The sequence below is a fragment of the Manis pentadactyla genome (assembly GCF_030020395.1).
Source record: "Manis pentadactyla isolate mManPen7 chromosome 15 unlocalized genomic scaffold, mManPen7.hap1 SUPER_15_unloc_1, whole genome shotgun sequence".
NCBI classification, from domain to species: domain Eukaryota; kingdom Metazoa; phylum Chordata; class Mammalia; order Pholidota; family Manidae; genus Manis; species Manis pentadactyla.
In genome coordinates this window covers 1,681,903-1,703,793 of record NW_026644588.1, presented here as the reverse complement: position 1 = coordinate 1,703,793, position 21,891 = coordinate 1,681,903, and the positions used below count along the sequence as shown (strand labels likewise).

At 49.2% G+C, this 21,891-nt stretch overlaps 1 protein-coding gene across 4 annotated transcripts; it reads left to right on the top strand.

Annotated features, from left to right (window-relative positions):
- The first annotated feature begins 234 nt into the window (after positions 1–234).
- LOC118932684 (zinc finger protein 264-like) lies at positions 235–19,929 on the top strand. Of its 4 annotated transcripts, XM_036926348.2 has the most exons (5): positions 956–1,040; positions 1,142–1,404; positions 2,560–2,686; positions 9,662–9,757; positions 13,710–19,929. In XM_036926348.2, exons 2-5 carry the CDS (start codon positions 1,228–1,230, stop codon positions 15,332–15,334), a joined length of 2,025 nt encoding a protein of 674 aa, XP_036782243.2. In that variant the 5' UTR covers positions 956–1,040; positions 1,142–1,227; the 3' UTR covers positions 15,335–19,929. The 4 variants fall into 4 exon arrangements, with proteins under 4 accessions (XP_036782244.2, XP_036782243.2, XP_036782245.1 ...); XM_036926349.2 differs by lacking the exon at positions 1,142–1,404 and having other exon boundaries at positions 235–1,040; XM_036926350.2 differs by lacking the exons at positions 956–1,040; positions 1,142–1,404 and adding an exon at positions 6,354–6,425 and having other exon boundaries at positions 2,557–2,686.
- The last annotated feature ends 1,962 nt before the right edge of the window (positions 19,930–21,891 follow it).

The following is a 21,891-nucleotide window of genomic DNA, read 5'->3' as shown; positions in this document are numbered from 1 at the left end:
GACCAATCTACACTTGAACCTAGAGTCCTGGGTTTCCCTCCAAGCCTCCTCCGCCAGCGGCCTCCCCGGAGCAGGGGACCGCAAATCCTTTCCTCCGGTGATCAGCCGGCCAACCACGTGCCTCAAGAGGTTCCCACCTCGCGGAAGGGGTTCAAGGTCACAGAAGGCCCAGTACAGTGCGGTTGGTTAGTGCGCAAGGAGTTGAGGTGGGACTTAAGGCGTCCTCCTGGGGAAGACTTTCAGCCACTCCTGTTTGCTCTCACAGATCATCCTGGAAGGGGAAAGCCACCCAGGAAGCCGAGGATCTGGTTCCGCGAACCTGCACTTTGCCCCATCCAGGGCTGATGGCCCTGCCTCCCGAGCCTCAGTTTCCCTCCGGCATAGGATGGACGCTCCCACGTCTTCCCCTTGGCTCCCCTGAAGTCGATTCACTGTAAAAAATCAGGTCTGGGCCCGGGATGGGCACCTTAAATCGGAGGAAGACTTCCCGGTTCAGGGGTTCTTCGCGTCTTTGGGAAGAAAGGAGAAACTACGTTACCCAGAAAGCCGTGCGCCGCGTGTCGGACGGCCCGCGGAGGGGGCGTTTCCGGAGGCTTCCCACGGGGGCGGGACTTCCGAGTTGCTCTCCGCGGACGCCATTTGCCTCTCCGGCCCGGTCTCGGCGGCCTGCAGTCGCCGGGTGCTGGGCCCGCGCCGCTTCTCTGGCCTTTCGTCGGCGCAGAGCCGAGAAGGGGAATAAGAATCACCTTCGTGCGTCACACGGCCCGGGACTCTCTGTACCGGGCGCGTCCCCTGTTCGCCCGTCGCGCCGCGCGGCCTCTGCGGGGCCTCCGCGCCCGCCCTGCGTCCCCGCCGCTGCCAAGGGCGGCGCCCTGGGTCCCGTGCGCCTTCCGCTGCGGCTCGGAGTGCGGCGGTCCGCCGAGGCCGCCTGGCCAGGGCAGGGCGGAGGGAGGTCGGCAGGCCGCCCGGTACTCGCCTGTCCCAGCTCGCTCGGCCCTCAGGGTCCTGTGATGGCGGCGTCGCCGGCGCGGCGGACGGAGGTGAGTGGACGGGGATTCAGGAGCTGCTGCTGCCCTGCAAGGGCGGAGACGGTTCCCGAAGGGTCGGGGAGCCCAGACAACAACCGCGTTCATCTCCGCAGGTGTGCTTTTGGGCATGTGGCGCTGGTTTGCCTCCTAAATCATCCGCATTTCCAAAAGGCGTGTGGTTTCTGACTTGCCGGATAAGATGTTGAAAGAGTGGGTGATGCCTCCCCCGGGGGCTGCCGTCATACCTAGAGTAACTCCCCAGCCCATCGTGTTCTGCAAGGGTCCTCAGCCCACCTCCGTCGTCTTCCAACACGCGATCTTGGGCGCTTGGCGGGGGACAGGGCTTCCGGGCGAGAAGTGCGCGGACAGAGGCAAGGTGTGCTGGTCGTTGAAAGAGGCCCGGGTGGGCGGGTGGGGTGGTCCCAGCGCCTCCCAGCCGCCGAGAAGGGTGTCTGGGGAGACCAGGCCCTGCGGTCTCTTGTAGGGATATTTCAGCCGCCCTCGGTCAGGACGGCGGCCGTGGCCAAAGGCTCGTGCTCTCATGGCCGAAGCCCGTGTCTTCCTTGGCCATTTGCGTTCCCTAATCTGAAGAAACCTGGCTTCACGGATAAGTGCTGTCAGGACTCAGGAAGGAAAACGAGACCAACGGCTCGTCGTGGAGTCTCCTTGGGAGTCTGGGAGACCCAGGGGATCCCAGCGGCACGTAGGGAGCTGGTCCCGGCCCACTGTTACCCAAGTATGTGCCAGCCCTTCAGGGGCCTCTCCCGAGAGGTCAGTGATGAGGGCTCGGATACTCTGTCTCTGTTCATAGAAATATTTTCCAAAGTGGATTTAACAGCCGAAATTGGTGTAAGTGGTTCACAACCGTGTACTGTGTATTCACTGTGACAGTGGAGGCATGCCCGATTACTCCTTAGACCCTGTGCTAGAGCAGCCTGCGCTAAAATCATGCCTCCTAATGAAAATCCCAAAGCATGCTGAGCATTGAATGATTTGTCTAAATCTTGCAACTGTTACTGGTGAAGTGGAAACTATTATTGATCCAGAAACTGGGTCTCAGAGAAACAAGTGCTGTCTCCAAGGTAACACAGCTCCCAAGTGTCGGGTTACAAGCGTTTGGATGCAAACCACAAGAGACTGACTTAAGCTGGGGCCTTTAGTCAGGATGTGAGGCCCTCAGCGTGGGGCAGGCAGCTAGCAGGACCGTTGAGGTTCAGGTGCTGCCGTTGTTACCATTCCTGATACAGTCACACCATTATTTACTTATTCCTTGGGCATCCTAGAGCCCTCACTGTCTGCACCTCACAGTCCACACGTCATTTCCACTGTCTTGTGTGTGACTCTCTACCTTTGCGTTCTGCCCAGAGCGTCATCCATCTCCCCCGAGAGCCCAGCACGGAGCTCAGCCCCGGGAGGCGCTTGGTGATTCGGCCCTTGATCACGCTGTACCTTGGCCAGCAACGCAGAGACGGGTGCTGATCCCACCCAGCAGCCCCAAGGCCGACGCTGCTACCTCTGTTTGACTTTTCAGGTGTCCGTGACCTTCGATGATGTGGCCGTGACCTTTACCCGGGAGGAGTGGGGGCAGCTGGACCCAGCCCAGAGGACCCTCTACCAGGAGGTGATGCTGGAAAACTGTGGGCTCCTGGTGTCCCTGGGTAAGGCCTCCCCGCCCAGCGCTTCCTTGCCTGCAACCTGTGGCTCCATCCGTCTGCGCAGGGAGCCTCGGCGCCAGCCCTCCCTCCCTCCCGCCCACAGCGTCAGCCACTCTGCAGACTCACCTCCTGCTGCCGTGTCTTTTTGGGCAACACACATGGTCCCCCTTCGGCTCCTGGGAAGTGGCAGGAGGAAACGGGGCCGCCCTGCAGAATCCAAGGGCAGATTTCCGGTCCCCCCTGTGAGGAGCTGGTAGGGGCCCCGGGCCCACCAGGACTCTGCGCTGGCTTGTGGGCCTCTGTCCCGTGCTGGCTGGCTTAGGTCGTGTCACTCTTCAGAAGGGCAAGTTTGTGACGGACTGGCCGCCCGGTCCTTGCTGCGTGTGTTCCCAGATTGCTTGTCTGCGCTTAGTTCTTCTTACTCTGCTGCTGGGCTCTGTGGGGCATTTTTGAGGCCCCCGCGGCCCATACCTGCCTGGACCTCACCCCAGTGTCCAGCACAGACTGGCCTCTGCCTGAGGTTCTCACCTCGTGTCCCAGGAAGAGAGCTGACTGAGTGGGCCTGTGGGCTCAGTGTCCCCATAGCTCAGGTGGCAGGGCCGCACTTGGGGACGGGGTCCAGGAAGGGGGTGAGTCAGGTCCCCGGGAGGCCTTTGCCCGCACTGCCAGTAGGGATCGTTCTGCACGATCTCAGCTGTGGGCCTTGGTGGTCGCCCCTTGTTTCCCGGGGCTGAGATCCTCTGCCAGGATGGGAGAGGGAAGTTAGAGTAGTATCCCTCCACAGTTGTGCCCGAGGAGACACTTGGCAGTGTGTGTAGCCACTTCGGGTTGTCGCATGTGGGTGTGGGTGGCACTGGCATCTGGGTTAGAGCCCAGAGATGGTGCCAAGCACCCTGCCTGGACAGGATGGCCCCTCGACAAAGAACTCATCCAGCCCACCGTGCCAGGAGTGCCAAGGCTGAGAAGCAGCCGCTGCCCCGTTTCTCCACTTGAGCGTGGTCGCGACAGACCACTGAGCCTGAGGGAGAGCAGGGCTGGGGGTCCGGGGCTCAGGGCGAGACGTGCCTGTCCCTGGAGACCTGCAGCCATGTTCTCTGGCAACGAGAGGAGATGGCACAGAGCTGGGAGAGGTCAGGTACACTCGGGGGTTTCACGACGAACTGTCTGAAGGGCTGCCGTCCGGCCGTGCCGCCCTCAGTGCTCACCGTCACCTCTGTCCCCAGCTCCCCGTTCCCTTGCCGGCCTGGGCCTCTGGCTCTTTCCCCTGCTGTGCCTTCCCCCTGGTGAGGCCAGGAGCTTGGTCACTCAGCCTCTCCCGCAGCCGCCCCTCCCGCACAGTCCCCGTGTCCTCGCCCCCTGTTGACTCGGCCCACCTCCCGTGGGAGGTCTCCCCAATCCCCCTCTTCCTCTTTCCCTATTTGTAACCTTCTAAACCAGTCGTTCTCCACCAGGGATGATCCTGCTCCATGGGAGAAACTCAGTGACCTCAGGAGGCCTTTGTTGTTAAACTGGGGTGTGGGTGCTGTTGTCACCTGGGGGTTAGGGACCTGGAAGGCCACCGCACATCCTAATGGACACAGGCAGATCCTCCCCACCCTCCAGTAGAGACCTGCCTTGACCTACATAGTCATGCCAGGTTGAGAAATCGTGTTGCAGAGTGCACCAGGAGACGTCAGCAGCTGCACCGGGAGACAGCCAGACATGCCCATTCCAGTATTTTCTTTTCCTGCATCCTTATTGTTTCTGTTGGGAAGGCCGGATTTAATGCTGACTCTTTAACACCCCTTCTTTCCTCCGCTCCCCTCAACTGTTGCTACTTTCCCCCGTTCAGCAGAAGGAGGAGCCTGTGCTCAGGGCCTGAGAGGGCAGCATGAGCTCTTTGGGACTTTGAACAGTGTTTTGATTTCATTGCGTGGCGACCTGCCGATAAGGGAAGTGACTGGGTTTCCCACTTACCAGAGTGATGATGCATGACTCCCATTTTGCAGAAAACCAAGATTAATCCCTTTTAAGTGGCAGTCAGCCACTGCAGCATGGTTGCGCTGAGCACTGTGCTGTTTGGGACCGTTGGGCACTGTTCATGCCCAGGTGGCACCCCCAGCCCACTGATCTGTACCTGTGGGATTCCAGTTTGTAGGGGTGACTTCTGAGGGATGGCACAGAGAGGCTAATGCCATTGAAAAAAGAATATGTTACAGATCTCAGAAGGGGACAGTCATGCCTCCCAGGGCCCCGAGGGGAGGCAGCAGCTCGGTCGGGAGGGGGGTGCAGAGTCTTTGCTGTGCCTCTGCAGGAAGGCAGGGCGCAGGGTCGGCGTTCAGGCTGGGCTGGCTGGAGTGTTTCAGCGGACTTTGGGGCGCTACTGACGGTCCCGCAGTGCTTTGGAACCTGGATCCAATGTGGGGCAGGGAATGCCGGTGGGCGGAGTGAAGTGAGGTGGGTGTGGCTGGGGCTGTTTGTTGAGTCCGCATGTGAAAGGTTTTGGGGGCAGGTTGTCTGGGACTAGCTAGCTCTAAGGCCCTGAAGGTGTCAGGTTGTAAAAAAAAAAAAAAAAAAAGCAAGGTTCTTTAATGATTCAGTAGTGGGTCCTCTGATGTTTTGATATCATGTTAAGGCAACTTTGGGGTAATGCCCGTGGAGATTTTTAGAAAGATGGCACAAGTTGCCCTAAAGAGTATGGAAAAGCATTTTGTTACAAGAGCAAGGGACCCAAGTGGAGATAAAAGCAGCCCTTGCAGGCGGCCCCTGATGGAAGTTGCCCGTTTATCCAGCCTTAGCCAGGAGGAGCCTCTGAAGTTGAGGGGGGAATCTAACAATATTTTAGTGGAGTTGAAAACTTCTTTTCTCCAGTGAACACTTCTGTTTTCAAATGTGTGGGTTTTCCACACCAAGCAGTTCTGACAGTGACCACCTGGAGTTAGTGCAGACCCCCCAGGTCAAGGGCTGGGTCCCTCAAGACCGCCCCTCCCGCCTACCCACTTCAGATGCAGTCAGGAGTCCAGGTCGTCACCTGTCCTGACCAACCAGCTGAAAATCGGGTTCCCCCAATCCCTTCCTTGGGTATAACACTTGCTAGGATGGCTCACAGAACTCAGGGAAGCACCTCACTAACCATTACATACTCCTTATAAAGGTGAAGCTCAGGAACCGCCAGATGGGAAATGCAGAGGGCAAGGCACGCAGGACGGGATGCGGGGCGGCCGCTCCCTCTGCAGGCTGCCGCCCTCCCAGCACCTCAGGGTGGTCACTAGCCTGGAAATGCCCAGCCACTCTAGTTAATGTTTTTTACAGAAGTGATTGTTGAAATGATTGGCCATTGGTGATTGAACTGTCTCCAGCCCCTCCCCTCCACGGGTCATGGATGGGGCTGAAGTTCCCAATCTCTGATCAGGTGGCTGGTCCTCCCGGCAACCAGCCCTTTCTCCTCAGGATCAGTCCAGAAGTCACCTTACTGACGTAAACACAGGTATGGTAGAAAGAGGCTTTTTATAAATAATGAAAGATGCTCCTTTCACCTTTATCTGCTATGAGTTATTTCAGGAATTGGGGACAAAAACCAAGTATTATAACAAAGGATGTTTTTATTGCTTAGGAATTGACAAGGATTTTAGGGCTCTGTGCCAGGAATGGGGACAAAGACCAGATACATATTTCTTACTGTGTACCACAGCGTGTCATCAAGAGAATGAGCAGTCACTGTCTGAGAAGCCGGACAGGAGGTCATGGAGAGCCGGGGCATGAGGTAGGAGAAGGCTTTGGGGAATGGGTGCCCCTCGAGATTCAAGAGATTGACTAGAGATTTAATTTAATGTAAGAGATGAAGAGGCAGCTCCTACCAGATTTCCCAGGCAGAGAGGAAGGGATATTCCAGGATCATGGGCTGCGTGGGCAGCAAGCTGGGGGGGCAAAGTAGGATTCCTGATAGGAGAAAGCGAAGAGGTCCCATAGCTGGTTTCTGTCTGAGGAGAGGCCGTCTCCCGGCATCTGATGGGGTGAAGGTCTCGGCTTCCCAGACCAGGTCGTCATAGTGGAGGTCTTGGTCTGGAATGTGGGACTGGGGTATCCTTTGCATGTGGGTACCCACTGGAGTTGGCATGACATTTTAAGTGGCCTCGTGTAGAATAGACCTTCGTATACTTGGAGGTGAGGCACATTTCCTTTAAGTATAGGAAAGGGCAGTGGGACCTGTTTATAAAGTTGGCATGAGATCTAAGTAGTTCCAGGGGGCCCTGAATCAGGGTGGGGGGGCAGGGAGGCAGGACAGAGACTCGCCAAGAGTTTGTCTGTCAGACTGGAATTTGAAAATGTTTGAGGAGAGCCTTGTTTGAAGAGACCATTATGTCTTTTAGTTAAATCAGCTCTTTGGGGCCCATTCAGGCCTTAATGGTAAATGGTATTTTGAATGTCTGCTTCCAGAGCCCAGCATTGGGTAACTGGAAAAGCAGAATTTGTGTCTAGGTTATAATCAGTATTGTCTGTGCCTCCAAAGGGACTGAGTGAGGAGTGGCCTGGCGAGGCCTGTGTGTGGCCTTCGTGTGTGTAGACGTCTGTGATGTTGGCGTATCTGGGGGGCGAGAGCCTCCGTTCCTTACCCTGAAGGAGACGGTTTTTAGGCAACAGCCCAGCACTTTATAATGAATGAAGATGGGGCCGTTCGTTATGTAGGGCATTTGGTGGTACTGAGACCCCCTGAAGTCTGGCCGAGTATCGTCTCCTGGTCCATTTGTATTTAGGACGTTCTGGCAAAGGGGTGGAAGGAGTGTCCGGCTGAGCCCCTTCCCGTACGGTGCACAGCAGTGTGTGTCTTAGGGTCCGTGGAGGTCCCACAGCTGCCCACTCAGTTAATCCCACGGGCTCCCCAGGAAGCCCAGGGGCCTGGGGAGGGTGACCCCCTCCAGCTCCAGGGCATCTGGCAAGGGCCAAGGACAGGAGAGGCCACCACCACCTACAAGTGGAATATGCCAGAAGGCACAGGGTGGGTTTCATCCTGTCTTGAGGCCTCCATGGCTCTGCTGAGCTCAGACCCAAAGCATCATTGAGCCGCTGGGTGTGGGAGGTCACAGGCTCAGGGCTCGGGAGACTCTTTCCAGGAGAACCCAATATATAGTTTAGTCGTTATTCTAATAGTGTATAGCCAGCGGCTGGGCGGGGGAACACTTGTTCCAATCAGAAGCCACTGGGCACCTTACAGCCCTCATAGATGGTTCAGAGATGCTGGGAGGCGCAAGAAGAGGTTCTTGAAGCCGCTGTGGTGAAGGTGTCTCTGAGGGCACCAAGGGAGTGACTGTGAACAGTATTTGCCCATATTTTAGAGCCCTTGTTGGAGGGAGTCCCACTTAAGGTGAGCTGAGTGGTGAGCTTCAGCATCAGTGAAATAAAATAGTTTATTAATGAGTGGTATCTTGCCTCCAGACCCAAAATAATACTAAACAATATTATCCAAAACTGTTCCCAGAAGGACTACAGGATGATGGCTGTACATATCCGTAAGCGTGTCAAGTGAGTCTCCTTGGACAAGGTTGTCGTCAGGGTAATGTTGTACCTGTGCTTCCTAAAGAAAGGCGGGTGCGGTGAGGTCCGGTCTGCAGACTGTTCGATGGCAGAGCTGACACCTACCCCAGGGAGCCTGGGAGCAGCACCGCCTCCCTTCAGCGGGAGGACAGCCTGGCTGCAAGGTGGTTGAAATAGGCGTGAGCAGAACACGTTAGCCTAATCTACGTGCACTAAACAGTTACTGGGTTGTCGGCTGGATATGATGTTAGGAATCCTAGGTCGTGTCCGTCAGCTCAGGCTGCTGCAGGGCTTCATCAGCAGGTTTAGCCCGCATGCCCGGAGGCCGGAGGTCCCAGGTGCGGGTACCAGCAGTTTCTGACAGGTGTCTTCCTGGCTACCTTCTTGCTTTATTATTTATTATTTGGGTTTTATGTGATACATTTACTTCCTTTATTATTTGGGTTTTATGTGATACATTTACTTCCCCCAAGGCTCCTTTTCCACTTACAGTGGGCTGTTTTAACTGGAGTCTGTGGGGTCCCATTTTATCAAGCCAATTTGTAAATGTCAACAGTTTTTTTGTTTTGTTTTTGATTAAGGTATGGTTGATAGACACTCTTAAGAAGGTTTCACATGAAAAAACAATATGGTTACTAAGTGCCAACAGTTTTAACTGTGTCATGTCATAGCATCTGTGCTCAATACAGGATATTTTAGGAACTGGGAAATTTAGGCAAGGTTACAGCCTAAGGGAAGTATACCTATTTTTCCTCTATTTTATATTTAGTTACTTTTTATAATTGGAGGGTAAAAAATTTGAATTTAGTGAGATTCCCCCACATAGAGCTATGGTTTGAGCCCCAGTATTAATAAGTTTATGAAGTTTTGTAAGTTGGTGCATTTTAGTAAATTTTAAGGTTAATTTAGAAACTATGTTGTAGTCAAAAAAGCCAACCAGGGCCCTAATTTGGTAATGTAACTTCTAAATATATACATTCTGTTTTGCTATATGTAACTATTGTATATAATTTTTTAATGTAAATGATGTAAGTTTTCAGTATACAAATTTTGGATGTACAGTTGGGTCATTGATAGGCAGTATTTTATAACTCAGTTATATATTGCGTATTATTTAGATACCTTTTATTCTCCCTGTGTATCTGGGGGCTTGTTTTTTAATCAGTAAATAGTCTAGAACTAGTAATTAGGAAACACCTTCTGGAAGAAGAGGGTCGTATTCCCTGAGTCTCATGGCTGCAGCTGAACAGAGTTGGGGCTCGGGGCATGGAGGTCAGAGGGAGCAGGTGCTGTCTGCCCAACAAGCACTGCACTAAAGTCTTTGGTGCTTATACCCTTGGCTTCCAGGTCACAGGTCAGCGTTCTGTGTGGGTGGGCAGGAGCCATGTCATTCCAAGTTCTTGTCCACCCCCTCAAGTCCCAGACTAGATTTTCTTTTCACAAAAATCATTCTTCCTCCGTGAGTAGGCTGTCCTGTTCCCGGACCTGAGCTGATGTACCAGCTGGAGCACGGGCAGCGGCTGTGGCCGCTGAAGAAAGGCCTCCCTCAAAGCGCCTGTGCAGGTAGGAGCCTAGAGGCGGGCGGGAGGAGGGCCTGCAGGCCTGAGGCCGGGAGGAGACCGCTGCTCCTGGTTCCCTCGGAAGCTGCTTGTTCTGGCCTCTGGTGGCTTCAAGCCACACAGCCCTTTGACCCAGAGGCAGCAGTGCCTGGCAAGGAACCCTTCCCGCCTCCCGAGTTCCAGCCAGTCGTCCTGCCATCCGGGCAGTTCAGAGCCCGGGTACAGCGTCAGAGGGCCCTCCCACCTCCACCTGCGTCCAGCCATCCCGGCACGTAGCAGCTCCCCGGCCCCGGGTGTCAGCACATGGCCACTGATGTGTCCGCTCGGGGGTGGCAAGCCCGCCCCCCGCCCGTTGCCCACTCCCCACTCCCCACCCATCCGCACTCCTGAGACACGTCTGCAGCCGCTCCTTTTCCCTTGTGGCAAAGGTCTTCCACTGGCCTTGGCCAGTTCCTGACCCGGAGTCTAGGTCACACCTCAGGGAAAGGTTTCCTTCACTTACATTCTTCTTGTTTCTCTACTCAACATAAAAATAGGCTCGCGTTCCTTACAGTTGAAGAAGAGCCATAAAAAACGCCTCTGTGTCACGCTGTATTCGTCCACTCCCTGCGACATTTAATTGTCCACATCTTGTCACACTCACGAGCACTGCTGCCAAGAGCCCTTACATACTAGTCGTCTTGCACGTAATTGTGGGCGTGTTTTGATGTTTCTCAGGAGTGAAATTGTTGAATTAGAGGCTTTGAAAAGTTTTAAGTCTTACAGGACTATTCCCACTGTGCTCTGAAGGGGCCCTACAGGGGCCCTACAGATTGACACCTCCTCCAGGAGAGAACGGAGGCGCCTCCTCCCTGCACCTCGCCCGGTGCTTGTTCTGTAAGGCTCCTCAGTTTTTGATGATCAAAGGAACATGAGATCCTGTCTTGTATGGTCTTGATTTGTTTTTCCTTCATTGCTAAGGAGCTTTAGCACCTTATGATGTGGGGCCAATCTGTATTTTCTTCTTTTAAGTGTCCTTTCATGATAAATGTCTGTTTTCTGTTAACCTGCTCGCCTTTTGATTTGTAGGGACTCTGTACATCATTCATGTTTTATCAGTTACAGATGTTGAAAATATAATTTTCTGCTTTTTAATTTGTCCACTCTTAAAAGTATCTTTTGTTAATAGATGTTCTTAGTGTGATCTAGTTTGCAACATTTCTTACATAATTACTGATTTTGTATATTATGTAAAAGTCTTCTTGCTTTACCCCCAATATCAAAAAGGTACTATTTATTCTAAAATTTTCTTAACTTGGCATTTGACCTTCACTGTTTTCAGTTTGAAGTAGAGTTTGAGTATATAGTGTGGGGGAGGGATAGTTTTTTCACTCCTGGCATTGACCAGTTTTTCTGGTTTCCTTGTTTACTGTGTTTTCTCCTTTCCCCACTGAGTCGCTCTGCCTCCTCTGCCTTCCGCCAAGGCTCCACACAGATGTTAGCGTATTTCCCAAACTCGGTTCTTTTTCACTGCCCGTCTGTTCTCTGTCAGGGCCACAGTGCAGGAAAGTCTGTCATTCCATCATCTGTTACGTGGTGAGGTGGCCTTCACTCTTCCCACTGTCCTTACTCTCGTTGCTTGTTCTGTCATACGAACCCACAATTAGACCACTGAGTTCCATGATGACCCAGTGGGCACTTCATAGGGCATTGTATTGAATTCATCTACTTACTTGGGTAGAACTGTCAGTTTTATGTTAGCAGATTATCCTTTTTTCCAGTTTTATTGAGGAATAATTGACACACACCACTACAGGTTTCCCCTGCTACCTGATAGCGGAGCATTCCTGTGGAAACTTCCCGTAAGCCAGAATGGTGTAAGGCGAAGAAGTAGTTATCATTAATTTATATGGGAAAATGTTGAGCATTTCCAGACCCCAAAACTAACCTCCTATAGGCTTTTCTGTTACCTTGGGACACTTCTCTCTGACTAGTTCACAGACTAAATTGCTACACAGCACAGACACTCAAAGACACAGCTCAAGGCAACGGTGGCCTGATGCCGAGGTGCCAAGTGTGGTCCCCAGGAAGGGAGGTGGGTGAGGCAGCCTCACTACCGGGGCACCTGCTGCAAAACAAATGCGGGACAGTATTTCCACTTGTTTCACCTTTTTTCATGTAAGCGAAAATCCTCTCTGAATTGCTTTCAGTTAGGAAACCAGGTACTAAAGCAGGTGTTTCATAAAAGTGAACGGTGTAGCAGGAACTTCAGAGAAGTGACGAAAGCCTGTATGAGGTTAAGGCGCACAGCACGTTTCCTTTCCGTGTGCTGTGGAATGATCGCCAGGTGGGCTCGGCTAGCATCCATCTTCTCACACAGATAATAAAGAGTAAGGAAAAAGGGGGAAAACGTTCTTTGTGGTGAGAACTTTTCGCACTTGCTCTCCCAGCTTTCCTGTACCCCAGCCAGCAGTGTTAGCCACAGGCCTCCTGTCCCACATCACACCCCTCGCGTACTCACCTTATACCTGGAGGTTTGTACCTTCCGACTACCAACTCCCTGTCCCCCACTTCAAATTCCTCTTGGATGTAGCTCTTTTCTAAATGTCTTCAAGTGAAGTACCAATTTCTCCATCTAAATAATGTATGTTTTGCTAGTCTTTTCACAAAGCTGTCGCTTCGGCATATCTGATTCAGTGTGTTCAGTCCTTCTCACCGCTTGCGTTGTGAGCCTGGTTCTGGGGTTTCTTCCTGTCCCCCAATCAGAACCTTGGAAACCTGCTCGTCTTCTTTCTCCACCTGCTCTGGATTCTCATCAGCACTCTGCTCTCACACTCCACAGTGCCTTTGTACGTTCTGTCTCCTGAAGCTCGTGCCCTTCACACTTTCTCTTTGTGGCAACTCTTTGGGCGCCGAAAGGCACACATCACGGGGCACCTCCTCCTGGAAGACTCCTGGGATCTCTTCCTGCACACAGTTAGTCAAATTCCAGGTCAGCAGGGCAGAACTCCACAATAGCCAGGAGTGTCCAGGTTATTTGACACCAACTACAAGTTGAGGGATTTCCCAAAACTAGCGTCAGGTTCAGTGATTTGCTGGAAAGACTCAACAAACTCCCTAAAACTCACTATACTCACAGTCATGTTTGTTAACAAAGGATACAAATTAGAAGAGGGGATGGAGGTGTGCAAACACGAAGCCTCTGTGTCGTTAGTGACTTGTCACCTCCCAGTGTCAGCGTGTGGCAGTGTGTGCACGGTGCGATCACACCAGAGCCCTGGCATCTAGAGTTTTATTGGGCCTTTCTTAGGGCACATTCTCCTTCACTTTCCAGAGGTCCACCTGGTTAGCTCATGACTCAAAGCTCCAACTTTGTAAGGATGGTCTTTCTGATGTGGCCAGACCTTACCCTGAGTCATCTCTTTAACATAAACTATCTAGGAGCCCCTGATGAGTTACTGTTGTCGTAAACTGTCAGGTATGTTCCTTGGGGCTCGCCCACCCCGGGTAATTAAGACATGCCTGTCACTCTGGAAATACCCAGGGCTTGGAGGTTACCCAGACTTCTCTTTGGAGAAAGTTGGTTCTGCGTCACTCACGTCCTGTCTTCCGTCAGGGTCGCGCTGGGCACCTTTACTAGTGTTATTGTAGCAACATGGACGTCCTTCCAGGAAACTGAAAACACAGCATCATCATTACCCTGTCCAGCCACAGCCAGTGTGGCCTTGTGGTGATGTCTGTACTCTGTCCCCTCTGTCCCCTCACCAGGGTTGTCCTCAGGGTCTCCCTCTCCAGGTATCAGACGGCCAAGGCCCATGAAAAGAAAGCTACTGTAACCTTGGGATTCAGAAGTAGCAAAACATAGCAGATTCAGAAACATTATTTTCATCTTCATTTTTTTTTCCCCACAGGAATGCTGATTTTGTTTCTTCCATGCTGGCATTACTAATGGGCCTTGTGTGTTGGATTTCATCCAGGTGACAAAGGAAAATCCAAGACCACAGAATCTACCACTTGTGAGCCAGCCCTGTCTGAAGGAGCCTCACTCCAGCTAACACAAGAAGCCCCCGGGGACTCCTGGCTGAGGCAGACCAGGGATCAGGCTGGGCCACTGGGAATGCAAGAAGGACACTTGAGATCAAGGTCAGAGCCCCAAAGGGAGAGGCTCCCTCAGAGAACAAGCCCCAAACATGGCGGCTCAGGGGCAGCAGATGGTGTGTGTTCAGGGAATGTCCCAGAGCCAGTGCCCCGAGGACATGCTGTCCATGACAGTGACTCCTGTGGATCGGGTAAAGATCCCGTGATGCAGGAAGAGGAAAATACCTTTAAATGCAATGAGTGTGGGAAAGTTTTTAACAAGAAACACCTTCTTGCTGGACATGAAAAGATTCACTCTGGAGTGAAGCCCTACGAATGCAGAGAGTGTGGGAAAACATTTATTAAGAGCACACACCTCCTCCAGCACCACATGATCCACACAGGGGAGAGGCCCTATGAGTGCATGGAGTGTGGGAAGGCCTTCAACCGCAAGTCATACCTTACACAACACCAGCGGATTCACAGTGGCGAGAAGCCTTACAAGTGCAGTGAATGTGGAAAGGCCTTCACCCACCGCTCCAATTTTGTCTTACATAAAAGGAGACACACTGGAGAAAAATCCTTTGTCTGCAAAGAATGTGGGCAGGTCTTTCGCCATAGGCCTGGATTTCTTCGACACCACATCATCCACAGTGGTGAGAATCCCTATGAATGCTTTGAGTGTGGCAAGGTCTTCAAACACAGGTCATACCTCATGTGGCACCAGCAGAGTCACACTGTGAAGAAGCCCTATGAGTGCAGTGAGTGTGGGAAAGCTTTCTGTGAGAGTGCAGCCCTCATTCACCACTATGTCATTCACACTGGGGAGAAGCCCTTTGAGTGCCTCGAGTGTGGGAAGGCCTTCAACCAGCGGTCATACCTCAAGAGGCACCAGCGCATTCACACTGGGGAGAAGCCTTTTGTGTGCAATGAATGTGGCAGGGCCTTCACCCACTGCTCTACTTTTATCTTGCACAAAAGGACCCACACTGGAGAAAGACCTTTTGAGTGCAAAGAATGTGGGAAAGCCTTTAGCACTAGGAAAGACCTCATTCGACACTTCAGTATCCACACTGGGGAGAAGCCCTTTGAGTGCAGGGAGTGTGGGAAAGCCTTCAACCGCAGGTCAGGCCTCACGAGGCACCAGCGGACTCACAGTGGAGAGAAGCCCTATGAATGCATGGAGTGTGGGAAATCCTTCTGCTGGAGCACAAACCTCATTCGCCATGCCATTATCCACACTGGAGAGAAGCCCTTTAAGTGTAATGAGTGTGGAAAGGCCTTCAGTCGCACCTCATCCCTCACGCAGCATCAAAGGGTTCATACTGGGAGAAACCCTGTCAGTGTAACAGATGTGGGAAGACCCTTCACAAGCGGGCAGTCCTCAGTCACCCTCCGAGAACTCCTTTTGGGGAAAGACTTTTTGAGTGTAAACACTGAGGGAAAGCTTTTGCCGGAGAAAACATCAGCCACAGCATCTGATCGTACATACCAAAGAGAAACTCCACGGGTATCTTCACACTGAGAAAACCTATCACAGATTATCAGTAGTCACATCGTAGAGATTGTCTCAACCTAGAGCCTTATTCTACATCTGGGAATTCATCCAGGAGGGAGAGACCACTGTTTATTGTGCACTAAGTGAAACCTTTAGCTGCATTTTTCTCCTTAGTTTACACAGCAGTGTTATCTCAGGAATTTTTTTAAAAAGAGGTGGAAACTTAGAAAACAAACAAAACAGTTTCTTTGAGACTTCTCTGTCTAGTTTATTGCACTTTGTCGTGGACTCCTTGGTTTACTTGAGACTGGCAGATAATGTCTCAGAGGCCAGGGGCCTGACCCTTTATATGTCTTGTGTATACATTCATTGCTTTGCCGTGTCAGGAGACTTAGGGCAGGTATTTTAAGGAGATTAGATACCCATATGAATGGGCACATGTTACTGCACCAGTTAAAACTGCTTAAGGCTCTCAAAAAAACAACTGTTCTTTCATGGTTTTAAGCATCACTCAGACACTCTTGATCTAATCTGTTGTTTACTTCAGTAGCTATACAGTAAATCTTAAAATTGGATAAAGTGATTCCTCTATTATTTATATTGTTTTGCTTTACTAGTTCCTTTTGTTTTTCCATATAAGTCTTAGGATGCAACGGATCTTGCTCACATTTTTATAAAAATTGATTTACATTTGTAGATCAGTTGAGTTAGCATCGTGAACACAGTACATGGTGTGCTTTAAGTAATTCTTGATAATTTTATTACCATTTCATAACTCAGCGTACAGTTTTGGTAACATTTTTAAAGATTTTATCTAGGTTGGGTGGGTTTTTTTTTTTTTTTTAGTCATCATACATGACGTTGACTTCCAAACTTTAATTTTCCACGTGATCTTTAGTAGTATACAGAAAGATAATTGGTTTTTGGATGGTATTTTGGTATACTGCAATCTTGCTGAACCCACTTATTTCCAGCCATTTCTTTGGAAAGAGCCCTTGGGATTTTGTTCATAGATATGTCAGCTGCAAATAGTTTTATTTCTTTCTTCCCTTCTCTGGATCTGTTACTTCCTTTCTTACTGCACTATCTAGGGCTTCCAATAGTAATGAAGGATATCCTTGGCTGATTCCTTGTATTATGGGGGAAATGTTCAGTTTTTGTCAAGTACAATGTTGTTAAGTTTTTCCCAAAGTTCATTAACAAGTTTAGAAAGTTTCTGTTCTTAATTGGCTGTGATTTTTTTGTTAGGAATGAATGTTGGCTTTTGTCAAATACCCTCCATCAGCTAATGTGATCATTTGCTTTTTCTTCTAAAGCCTGTTTATATGATGTATTGTATTGATTCAGTTTTGAATATTGAACCAGCTTTGCATCTTTGGAATAAACCTACTTGGCTGTGGAGTGTCAGTTGTTTCATATATCAAATATTAAATCATTCCATTTCGTTGTATTTCCTTGAATTTTTCCTCTAATTTCTTGGTTGGTGTGTAGTTCTCACTTTTTTTTGTTTCTTTTTAACTACTGTCATTGTCTGGCTTTGGTGTCAAGGTAATAGTGGCCTCCCAAGTTGAGTTGGGAGGTATTGTTCCCTGTTTTTTAGGAAGTCTGTAATTGTTTTTGTTATTTCCATGTTTGATAGCATTCTCCATTACCAATTGGACCTTGAGACTTTTCTTTTGGATTCTTTTAAATCACTTGGTGTAAGTATGGAGCTATTCAGGGTATCTGTTTCATATTGGACAAATTGGATAGTATCTCAAGGAATTGTTCCATTTCATCTAAATTTTCTAACTTGTAGACTTGTTTGAAGTATTCTGCTGTTTTTAATTTCAGCAGGATCTGTACTTACATCCCATTTTATTCCTGGTTTTGGAAGTAGGTCAACTATTTTTATCTTTGTCAGTGTTTTTAGGCATTCATTAGTTTCATTGATCAATTTGAAGAATCGGCACTTTATTTCATTGATTTCTATTTGTGTTCTTAATTTCACTGGTTTTGTCTTAGGATCTTTGTTATGTCTTCTACTTTGGTTGTATTTTTCTTCAGTTTTTCGAGGTGATTGTTGAATTTTTTTTCTTTTCTAATGTAAACACTAAAGTACTACAAAGTTCCCTCGCCTCATTGTTCTAGCTTCATTTTGCAAGTTTTAATTACAAGTTTTAATTCACTGAGTTCTAAGTATTTCTTCATTCCTTTAGAGACTTCCTCTGTAACCCATGGATTATTTAGAAGTACATTGTTGAGTTTCCTAAGTATTGGTGTTATTCAGATCTTCTGTATCCTTGCTGACCTGTCTAGTATTTTTGTCAGTTACGGAGAGGGGTGCTGAAGTCCTGGAGTGTAACTGTGGAATTGTCCGTCCCTCTAAGTTCTGTCAGTTTCTGCTTCAAGGATTTCAAACCTGTTTGGGGCATATACATTTAGTAGTACTACATCATCTTGGTGTATTGACCCTTTCTTTGATAGTTACATGTCTTTTTATCACTTCCTCTTGTTACCTTTAAAGCATACTTTGATATTAATGTAGTCACTACTGCATTTTGTTTATATATTTAATTTTTCCATAAATAACTTTATTTTCAACCTTATCTGTAATATTACATTTGAAGTTTCTTGTAACAACCTATAGTTAGTTGGCTTATACTCTCTCCTCCATTCTGCCACTTTTTAAAATTGGTAGATTTATTTAGGTCATTTAAATATAAAATAATAGATGTGTTAGAGCCTTAAGCATACCACTTTGTGATTTGTTTTTTTGTTTGTGTTCTCTTTATATAGTTCCTCTTGTTTTCTGGTTGTTTTGTTGTTTTGGTGGGGGCTTTCCAGGGAGGGGTCTGTCTTGGGTTACTTCGGCGTTTTTTATTAGAGTTCCATTTGATACCTTTGTTAAGTATGTCTTAATTTTTTTTACCAAGGTATTGCGTATACGTAACACAGTCTAACATTATCAGCATTTTAGCACTTTGATGTATATAAACCTTACTTGCATTCTTCTTTATATTCCCCAATCTTAATGTAGTTGTTCCAAGTATTTTCTCTTCATACACTGAGCACTATATTGGATGTGGTTGTAATTTTTGCCTCAGCTGTCAACCATTTTTTTACAAAATTCATAAAAAGCATAAGTCTGTTTGCCTCTACTTTTTCCCATTCCATTGTAGTTTCTCCTAGTAACCTTTCCCTTCTGTTTGGCAGATTACATGTAGCCTTTCTTCTAAGATAGGTCTTCTGTTGACATATTTTTGTTTCCTTCATCTAAAAATGTCCCCTTCTCTTCCCAAAGGTATTTGTATGGGATGTAAGATTGGGGATCCACAGTTCTTTCAGTACAACAAAACCCGTTACCTCCTGTCTTGAGTGGTTTCAGACGGGAAACCTGGTGCCATTCAGCCCATTGTTTCTCTCTCTGTAGTGCATCCTTTCTGTCAAGGGCTTTCAAAGTTTTTTTCTTTGTCTAGAGTATTCAGAGGTTTGATAATGATGTTATGGCATGGGATTTTGGGGGTTTATACTGTTTGATATTTGTCCAGCTTTTTGTATCTGTAAGTGTATGGCCTTTGCCAAATTTGGCGAGTTTTCCATAAGTCTGTCTCCAAATAGCTTTTCAGCCCTCTTTCCTTTCCTTCGGGGACTTGAGCGTGTCGTTCTGGGTGCGGCTCCTTCCTGCTCTCTTCTTTTTCCCAGTCTGTTTTCGCCGTTGCTCAGATTGATTTCCACTGATCTTTCTCTGAGCTCACAGATTCTTTTGTCTCCCGTATCTAATATGCTGTTGAGCTTGTCCAGTGAGTTTTCATTTTGATTTTTGTTATTTTTTTGGTTATTTAATGTACATGTTACTTTTTCACATCTTCTGCTTCCTTGCCTAGTTTGTGATGCCAAAGAAGGGACTCTGAGGAAACAGGCAAAACTGCAGTCCAGATTCATGGTTCTCTGGTGGTTTAGCCTGATGTTGGAATGGAAATCTGAATTACATGGAGGAATGGAAGGCCCGTTATCCACACATATTTCTAAGAACAGCTCTTACAGCTGAGGGTGATCTGCAGATTGTTCAGAGTTGTGTTCTCTTGGGAAGATTGGTGTGTAAATTTCCTGTTCTTTAAGCTTTGTTACAAGTCCCAGCGGGGACGGAGTGTGATGTAGTGAGTCATAAGAAATACATATTTGGAGGACCAAAGCATTATTTTCAGACGACCAACTATATATTTCCCAGGTATGTCTGGTCTTCATGCACAGCTCTTGAAAACACCGCAGGGACTTAGAGGTGAAATGGGCGTCTTGTCAAGTTAATGAAAAACTCTTGGACCCCCACCCAGGGGCAGGGCTGGAGGCTGGATCAGCCAGTGGCCAGTGATTTAGTCAATCGTGACTATGCAGTGAAGACCTCAGAAAACCCCTTGAGAAGAGCTTACCAAAAGGGAATTTTGACACCTACTAAGGGTCTCGTGACCATGAGAAACCTGGTTCTCTGCTTGGGGAGCCAGAACACGTCCAGGTGCCACCAAGCCAGGCCCCAAGCTCCACCAGGATAGAAACTCTCTTAATTTGGGACCTTGGCCTATTCCATCTGTTCAGCTGGCTGTTAACTTGTATCCTTCATTAAACTGGTAAATGTGTTTTCCTGAGTTCTGTGAGCCACTCCAGCAAATTAATCTAACCTAAGGGGGAGGTTGTCGGAACCTCCAGTCTGTCAAAAGCACAGGTTAACTGCCTGGGGCCTGTGACCAGCGTCTGGAGTTGGGGGTGTTGGGCCTGTACTGTAGGACGGAGCCCGCCGTCGAATCTGGTGCTGTCTCCGGGCAGATGGCATCAGAATTGGGTTGAGTTCCCAGACCCCGTGCTGGTGTTGGAGAGTTGCCTGGTGTTGCATCAGGTGAGAAGACCCGCCCCCCACCTCCCACATCGGAATCGAGTCCAGGAACCTGAACAGAGTCACACTACTATTACTGCGGTGTGTGTGTGTGTGTGCAGGAAGACACCGTCGTAGGGGGCACACCTCTTGGAGGAACAGTCTTCCTCTTTGTGGTTGGACACATTACCCCTCCCCAACTTGTCCAGGGCTCCCAGCTTTTTTCTTTCACTGCTTGGTCTTTAACTTCTCCCTCTTGATCCCCTCCTATCATACTCGATGCCTGTGTTCAAGTCTTTAGCCTCACCCCCTGGCACTTGATGCCTCACATGCCCCTTGAGCCTCTGCCCTTTTCCCTTCTCTGAGTCACACTATATACTGTCCTGTCCACCGTCCCCACCCCTTCACGTCCCTTTCAGGGCACTGACAACCAGCGGACAGCCTATGCCATTGTCAAGGGACACTTAGTCGGTCTGTCAAATTCCCTTCTGGTCCCCCCCATCCCTCATCTGTTCCTGGGCCTCCTTTTTGCTGCCGCCCCTCCGGCTTGGCCTTGCCCGGTTCCTGTGAGTTCTGCCCTTTCTCCAAAAGATCTGTGTTTCCTTTCATCCATCTACAAACTTGTGCTTCCCAGGGTCCATCCATGGCCATTGCTACTTGTGATGTGTTCCATGAGTGAGGGAGTTCCCCCTTGAGGCACTTTGAGGTCAGGCACATCATTCCAAGTCCATGTCTGCAGGCTGCACGTTACCACTGGTCACCCACACGTCTGGATCATACACACCGGGCCTATACACGTGTGTCACGGGGCTGTGGCCATGGAGAGGAACCGCAATCATCAAAACTATTCTCAGCTCTTGTTTAAACGTTTAACATACCTCTTAATCTTTGCAGTAAGTCTGCGGTAGGTAATGTTATCCCTGTTTTATAGATCAGAAAACTAAGGCACAGAAAGTTTAAGGAATTTGTCCACGATTTTCCAATTGATGAGGAAGTGGGAGTTTGGAAATTGGAAGTCAGGTGGAATGGCTCCATTTTCCTGACCACTTTCCTATGTTGCCTCTCTGTGGCTTTCCGTGCACTGCTTCAAAATAAACCAAACCATGGTGGTTTATAAATTTCCTTATTTGATGATACATCTTGACCACCCCTTTAGGTTGGGTGAGGTAAAAAGCTAATTTTTTAAATGGCTGTGTAATCTGTTGTGACTAGAAAACAGACGATGGCTTGAGGTGGCAGGGAGGTCGGTCAGGGTGCAGGCATGCGTTTGGCTGTCAGGGTACCGTTTGAAGTGCCTGAAATCCCAGTGAATCCCACTGTCTTCTGCCTTGTTCAGGTCACACAACTTGCAGCCATTATCTTCCCTACATCCAGCCACTGTCCTATTTCATACATAATGTGTGTTCTGGTGAATGGCCACACACAGCAGGATGTATTTATTATAATGCTTAGGTCCCTTGAAAGTGTTTCCACAAAGCTGTGTAGATTGTGAGCACATTATATAGCATATGTTGACCTTAACGGGAACCTACCGGCTTCTGTGGCCAGACCAGTAAGATGTTAGAAGCCGTAGGGAATGTTTATGTCAGGCATCATCAAGTCTGCCCGTTTCAGTTACCTTCTCTGGGAGTCCTGGGACTCAGCCTTTTGTCCTGCCCAATGGCTAGGAGTTGTTACAGCTGAAGGATACAAAGCGAACGGGGCACAAAAACAAGTCCAGAGGAAACCAGGGCTGGGC